A 7,998-nucleotide genomic window follows, 5' to 3' on the forward strand; every position below is an offset into this window, starting at 1 on the left:
TATCTTTATCTTTATCTTTATCTTTATCTTTATCTTTATCTTTATCTAATCACTGCGAACCAGGAACAATGTTGAAAAACGACTCAGTCCTCTTGACAAACTGGAACAACTTGTTGTACCCTACCTAGGCGACGGCTGCCAGAATAGGTAGAAAACCTGCTCCCGGTAGACTAACCCGCAGGCTGCTAAGGGCAGGACACTCGCAGAGGATATGCTCCACTGTTTCCTCCTGCGTTCTGCATCTCCTACATATCTTATCGTTAGTCAGAGCCAGTTTATAGGCGTGCGACGCCAGTAAGCAATGTCCAGTTAGAACACTCACCATTAGCCTAGCGTCCTCCCTCTTGAGGAAAAGCACAAACTTCGTGAGCTTCATGTCATATTCTTTGCACATAACCCTGGACAACTTGCAGCCTTGCGTTTTGCTCCACGCCTTCTTATGTTCAGAGCTGCTCTTCACTTCGCCACACTTCTAGACGAAGTGATGTGGGATAGTAGCGCCTTTATTTTAGCCTGACTGTCTATTTAGAGATTCATCCCCTTATTTTCTGGAGTGCTGTTCAGTAGCTCCGCCCTCCTTATGGCCAATAACTCTGCCTGGAAAATGCTGCAAGTTTGGCGGCTTATAAGATTTGTTGAGGCTAAGCTTCGATCCATCTGTATAGACATTCACCAAGCCAGCACTGCTCATGCCCTCACGTCAGCCTTCGGCAGTATCGGCTTGACTATCGCGGTGAAGATCCAGTGAGCAAGAGAAGGCGACTAGCCCCAGGTTCAGCCCAGCCTCATTGCACGAATAGAATACCACGGAAGTCTTCTTCGCCCTCTCCTTCACAATCAGGCGCTACTATCGGAACCTTGTATTTCCTGGTGAAGAAAATTTGGGCGAGTCTGCCTAAATCACGCGAAACTTTCGCCTATTCGTTGCTCATTAACAGCTAATAAAATGCAATATAAAAATTTTACTGCAGTTTAGCATCAGCAGCAAGAAGGCAACAAAGTCGTAATATTGCGGTAATTATTAAGTAGCTCGACGGCCTTGACCGCCTTTGAAATCAAAAAATACAAATCACTATTGCCAATTATCGAATTATTACTGTAGCTATTAGCAACAAGTAAGCAAAATATTGAATAAATTAAAAAGTCAAGAACTCTTACAACATGCGTGCATAAATGTATCTGTTTACCTGTATAAACACAAATGCATATACATACATATGTATGTATGTGTGTATGCATGATTACCCTGCAGGGAAACCGTACCAGATCTTTTATCGCAAAAAACGAACCAGCCCGATAGTAAGTAGATCGCCACTAGTCCAAAATCCGCGAAATGTAGTACTTTTAGAAATCTATTTTATTTAACTTTTTTCATCAGTAATCTATATCTACGGTGCCGAATTTAGAACTAGTTCGGAAATATCGAAAAAGGGCTACAGCTGGTGGCTTGTTTACTTTACTTAGTTATGTGTTTGGCGGCTTTTTCGTTCAAATACGCTTTCATTTTACACTTCGCAGATGCTTTTTCATAGTTTGATAATGCAAAAGAAAAATTTGTATTAACATTTTAACATCTTGGGGCCGTCTGGAATCTAACCAATAACAACAAGCACCTCTTCAAACTCAACTACAGCCAAAGGTATGTAAACGTACACTTCTTACATTCATTCAAACAAATTTAATTTCAAATTGAAAACACATTTCTTTGAAAATAATTTAAAATCGTACACACGGAAGAATCGAAAAGATTGAAATATCATGCTACTTTTTTCTTTCGTCTGTCGATTTTAGAACTTGTTGTTAAATTCGCCAATTGCTAGCACAGAACCAGTTCGGTACTAGTCCCTTTTCCGGCAGGGTATATATAGGCATTCAATACTACATATATACTATAATCGCAAGCAGCAAAGCATTTCTACTACGACGTTTTTTGTTTTTATCCACTTTCTTTATTCGTGTACTTTATTATTTCGCCTACCGAGGTAATTCCATGTACCTATATTGTGGATAAGTGTACGTCGTTGTTGTTGTTGCTGCCGCCGCGCAAAATAGGTGGCATGATTATTCTATGTTCACAAGTCTGGACTTAGGATTTCATCACATTCGATGCGTAACCAAAACATTGACCATTCGTCATTTTTGTTTGTTTTATATTTGTTTTTATCTTTTACTTTAAACACATTTTCCATTTCTACTGTCTTCGCCATCAAGCGATCGCTATTGATATGCCTACGATAACGATCATTAGTGGTATCATAGTGTTGATAATCATTGTCCGCACATATGTACATATGTATGTATGTGTGTATGCTTGTAGTTGCACACATGCTAGTGTACGTACGTAGGTTTTATCCTCGTTTTTTTTTTGTAGCGCCGCGTTAGCATCGAAACTTCGCTCTACGCACAACTGTTAGGAATGCAAGCGATGCATCGATCGATGTTTTTGAAATATCGATAATAATATCGGTTCCAAATTCGAAATTTTTTTTTTAATTTCGCAAAATTGGCGTTACATCGATGTCAGCTTCAACTATGTTTTAAACATCGAATTTAGTTTGACTTAAGCCAATTTTAAGCGTATTTCATGAACCGATATTGCGGCAATCTGAGCCGAAATTGTGCTGACTATAAGCAACCAAAATTGATATTGCTGTACCGAAAATGTGAATACTCTTTTGCTCATTGTGAGAAATTGTAAAAAATTCGGCGATTTTTATCCGGCGCTCATGCTCCGATCAAAGTTGACAATTTGTTTATTTTTATTAATAATCAAGCTCGATAGTGTGATCATATTGTACCGATTATCGTCGCATATTAAATTTAGTCGATAAGCACCGAAACATTTTGTCACAATATGCAACGATAATGGGACCACTCGAAAAGTAGTTGTACAAATCTTTTAATTGTGTATCAATCAAGCACGATAGATGGGATCCCAGCTTTAGACTTCCTTTTGATTCATATTACCCCTTACTTGTCTCAAATTAGTAAATAATTATAGGAAGGATAGAGGAAGGTTAATTAAATACTAGAAAATGCATCTATTAGTTAGTGTTGTTCTGGGTCGATACTTTTAAGCAGGGGCGTGAACCGGAAAACCATTAACCGAAATGAAATTTTCCACAAAGGTTTAAAGGTTCGTTTCAACTAATTTTCAATAGATAAATGTACGCAATTTTTTTCATTTTGTTAAATATGGTAATACCTACCATGTTTGTTTACCATGTGATAATATCAAATGTAAAGACAACCCATCTCATTTGCGTGTTATTTTTTTTTTGTTTTTCGAACCGTTCAATCGAACCGAAACCCCAGTTCAAATGCCAAAAAACCCGATTTGACGAACCAATCCAAAAGTGCAAAAACGGTTCGAACCGCTGAACCGAACCGACCGAATTTTTCGTCCGGTTCACGTCCCTGCTTTTAAGTATTGATCGATACTCGGTACCGATTTAACAAGTATCCAATACTTTCGATACTCGGTTCGGAAATGTTTAGGCTTCCAGTACGAACGCATATTAGAACAAAGACATGGAATAAAAGCTTGTCAGGGGAGCCTAGCCTATCAAAAACCGAACGAAGGTCTAATGGAGCTTTTAAAGGGAAACTATTCCTGATTTGAAATTTCTTTTCTAGATTAATCGGACGATGTTATCTTTTCTTGAATTTTAGATGTACGAATGTGGAAACTGATAAAATGATAATTTGGTTTGCGACGGAAATATTTTTGATATGTGGCTGCCACATTGTTCAGTACAAATTGTTCAACTTTTGGGAAAGCGTCGTCTTAATCGTACTAATTTTGAAACATATTCACAGTCGAAATAAAGTCGATACTGCTTTTTTACAGATATTCTATTGAAAATTGTGCCAAGAAGCTGAAACTAGCTTTAGTGTCGGCTTTATTTTGACTAAGAATACATCGCATTGTTTTAAGGCGATATCATTTATCAAACATCAAATAGCAATAGTTTATATTTCTTAACTTGAAATATTTACTATGGCGTAGATTTATTATATGTATGCACACATAGAATCGGTATTGGGTACCGAAAAAGAAGTATTGGGCACCGAAATCTTTCTGAAGTATTGGTTACCAGTACGCCATTCTCTAACTGCATTACCGAATACGGCATTGGTTGAGATTGACAAATATTTCCCTTATTCGCAATAGTGCCTAACAAATTGTAAAACGCCAATAACTATCGATTTATATATATAGTGGATTTTTTTCTGCCGATTTCTCAGATGTATCGAAACATCGATGTATCGATGTTGCTCAGCAAACTTTACATCCCTAACAACTGTGTGTGAAATGGATTTGAATTTGAGTCTCGAATTTGATTTCGAACTCGGCACGGACTGTCATTTACGCTGCTCTGTGCAGTTTGCTGCTGCTGCTGTTGCTGCTGCTGCTGCTGCGGCTTTGATTTTGGTTGGTTGGTTGATTTTTGGTTTAGCTTGGGCTTTGGCTTCGCCTTCCCCTTTAACATGCGCCACAGCTGCTCGATTGGTTTCAGATGACCGCGAACGGTGAACGCGTCAAGAACTTAACGACTAACAACTTCATAATCGTAGAAGAAATAAGAAAGACATTTTGGCGGTGTTCGCGCGTATTTGATATATATATATATATATATACAACTCTGTAGGCATACGTAAGCGAGTCGGCGTGGATGTGCTATATACAAAAAAAAAAGAAGAATATATTTTACTTGTGTCTAATTTCTTCCATTGAAAGATTTTGTTCTTTTTTTGTTGGATAATAGTCAACTCAAGAATTACCTGTGTCCATGCTCGCGTGTTAAATGTGGTATAATTTATTGGCCGCAATAGTTGCTTTTGTTGTTTTTTTTTTTGTGGTACATAATTTTTTCGCCCAAATTTAAACGCCAACCCCGGCTCGGACTGTATACCTGGCCGTGGGCTAATTACCTATTTGAAATTGATTAAAACGAGCCCTACTCGCCTGCTGCATAAGGAGGAACTACTTATTTTTCACCAGCCAATTCAATTTTATTCGCCCTTAAAAATTCAAAATTACGCTGTTTAACTTTTTTCACAACAACAACAAGCATACGGCGCATGGCAATCGTAACAAAAACAAAAAATAAAAATAATACACCAAAAATTAGTAGCAGAAAAAAAGTAAAAGAATTTTATATAAAAAAGTGCGCTTTTTAAAGTTTTTGCCGAAACAGCATTTGCATTGCATTACACAGGCGCACACAAACACACACGCGCACACACGCGCACACACGCACTGAAGAGACATCACACCATAAGCGCTCGCCTCACTCCAACTTCAACCATCAGCAGCATATTTCAGCACATCAGCATATCCAGCCTACTGTCAGCGGCGTTGGCGAGACGACAACGACAGCAGTGCTGAGCTAGTGCTAGCACAAAAATTGCAATTGTCACTCGAATTCAATACACACACACAAACACAAACACACACACACGCACGCCCGCGCTGCAATGCTGAATTCATTGTCTACGGTGCTGTTAAGCGCTTTGCGCACCTTCTGGCTACGGCTGACACTAATCTTCGACAAGTCTCACAAATATCAGCTGAACGGCGAACAATGCCCAGCACTGCAATCAAAAGCGTTTACGTCCCATGCAGCAGCAGCAGCACCCACAACAACAGCAGCAAAATCTGCAACACCGCCACTATTACCACCCTGCATGACGACGGAGGCCTGGCCGCAGAAGGCGAAAGATGAGAAAGCAGCGTTGCGAAAATTGCCAAGGCCGAAAGGATTGCCATTAATAGGCACGTTTTGGGATCTAGTTGCCGCCGGCGGTGGACAACAGTGAGTGTGTTGATGTTTATCGTGTTTCATAATTGAGTGCGCTTGCTTGAGTTGTTTTTTTAGTGTCTTCATTCTTTTTATTTTTATTTTTTTTGTTATTTCTTTTGGCTACAAGTGACTAAGCGAATGCGGATATTCAATAGGAATTTTTGGTGTTGAGTTTCTGAAATTTGCAAAAAGAAAAAAAAAACACACGTTCAAAAAGTTGAATATAAATAAATGGTGTTGAAGCTGAATGAAAGCTCCATTTAGAATCGCATAAAGTTGCATAAGCTATGACATCAAGGAACAAGTGAATAAGTATACATATGCATATATCGCACACCGTCTTCAAAAGAGTGACAACTCAAAATTTGGCATTTTTCAGATTATGCGCTAAAAATGTGCACAGCTTTTCTTTACCTTTCAGCTGGAGCAAATTTTTATTAAAATTTGTTTAAAAAAAATCTAAGGTAAAGTCGTCCTTGACTATATGATTATCATGTGCTAAGAAATAGTTTTTCGCATTTTCTGAAAAACGTTTAATTTTGAGTTGTGACTCTTTTGAAGATGGTGTGCGATATGAACAATGTAAACATAAATACTTAGTATATGTACATATGTACAAGTGGTGCTTCACATGCCATATTAACATATTACGAATGTAAGGGATATTCCCAAAAACTTGAAAAACCTCAGAGAAACCCCGATATTCGTATGAAATATATACATATGTGTATGAATATATTTCATTTGTTCCGGTTATTGAAATTAACTTTTGTTGTTTGTTAAAACATCCAAGTCTAATTTGATTGAACTAAGAATAGAAATTTTATGCGAAGAATAGAAATTTTATGCGGTGTTTCCAGAACTTTTTGGGCCGACTGGCTAAATTGGTAAAAGAAAAAATGGCTAAAATGTTTCAACTAAAATCATTAAATAAATCACAAAAACAGAGACTGGTAAATTCATTACAAATTATTTTTATTTAACAAGGGAAACTGCTAGTTAAAAGCTTTACAGCAGAAGTCATGTTTGTGTTACTTGTATTGTCCGACCGAACTCGATTTTTTGGCCGAAACCAAAACCCAACCCAAACGCTCGGTTTTTTCTTTGAAGTTCGGCCGAAACCGAAACCGAACCCGATCTGCTGAAATAAGCTCCGCATAGTTTTTTTTTATTCTAAATTCCCTTGTTTATTGGGTTTCATTAAGAATTAGGTACATTAATATTAATTTTTTAGTTCTTAAAATTAAACAATTTTATATTGTAAAATAACAAGTAATTTTTAGCAAAAAAAAAACCGACTTAAAAAAAATATCTATATATATATATATATTTCATGATCCAATGATCGGATCTAGACCAGATTAGATTCACCTCTGACACTACCTTTCCGATGCAAAAGGAATTATCGAAATCGGCTAACGTGGTCCAAAGTTATGCATAAAAAAAAACAAAAAAAAAAATATTCCGACGAACCGATAACCTCCTCCTTTTTTGGAAGTCACTTAAAAATAAAAGTTTATTCGCATTTTCACCAAGGAAATTCTTTCTCGATATAGCTGACCTGCCGCACTAAACAGAGTTGCTCAATAGCAACGCTGGACGGGGCAGCCGAAAGGTGTTTTATTGCCAATTTCTCTTGGTATAATTTCTTCAGCTAAATAGGATTCCAATTGCTTTTCATACGGCTGGGTATGGATTTTATCTCTTGGTGGAGGCTTTGTTATGTCCGAGTCATTTTTATCCCAGACTTACATTCAGTTTCAGATTTTATCAGTACAGTACTGATTTCTCAACTCTTGTACTGATTTTATTCATTTCTTCAATCAGTACGATAATGTCCTGATTTTTCAAAATTTTTACTGATTTGTACTGAATTTTAAATTCAAAACAAAATACTTTAGGGTTTTCTTAAGGTGTTTACATAACGTTGGAACTTCCTTAAACTGTATTGTAAAAAGTAAGAAGAAAATAATTTAATTATGGTTGACATGTTTCAGATAATGTGTGATATGCCCAAGAAATTAATACAACAAAAAGATCAATCGTTTTATGGGAATATCACCTGGTCATTACGCACCAGTTGCAATAATATGATGGAGCTTAAATTATTTAAAAGAAGACTGACGTTTTTGTTTTTTTGTCGTGTGTTGTTAGTTATCCCGAAAATAACTTTCAGTTTAATAACAACAAA

At 37.0% G+C, this 7,998-nt stretch overlaps 2 protein-coding genes across 3 annotated transcripts in view; one reads left to right on the forward strand and one right to left on the reverse strand.

Moving 5' to 3' along the window:
- LOC118740354 (probable multidrug resistance-associated protein lethal(2)03659) overlaps positions 1-7,998 on the reverse strand; it is a 138,556-nt gene that overhangs the window by 53,708 nt on the left and 76,850 nt on the right. The gene's annotated exons all lie outside the window — the stretch shown is intronic.
- Positions 5,135-7,998, forward strand: part of LOC118740415 (cytochrome P450 315a1, mitochondrial) — an 80,752-nt gene continuing 77,888 nt past the window's right edge. Inside the window, exon 1 of the mRNA XM_036471942.1 lies at positions 5,135-5,819. Coding sequence (XP_036327835.1) covers positions 5,482-5,819 — 338 coding nt within the window. The 5' untranslated portion in view covers positions 5,135-5,481. The remainder of the gene's footprint in view (positions 5,820-7,998) is intronic.

The sequence above is a fragment of the Rhagoletis pomonella genome, unplaced genomic scaffold (genome assembly GCF_013731165.1).
Source record: "Rhagoletis pomonella isolate Grant_MI unplaced genomic scaffold, Rhpom_1.0 Rhpom_scaffold_00001, whole genome shotgun sequence".
In the NCBI taxonomy this organism is placed as follows: Eukaryota; Metazoa; Arthropoda; class Insecta; order Diptera; family Tephritidae; genus Rhagoletis; species Rhagoletis pomonella.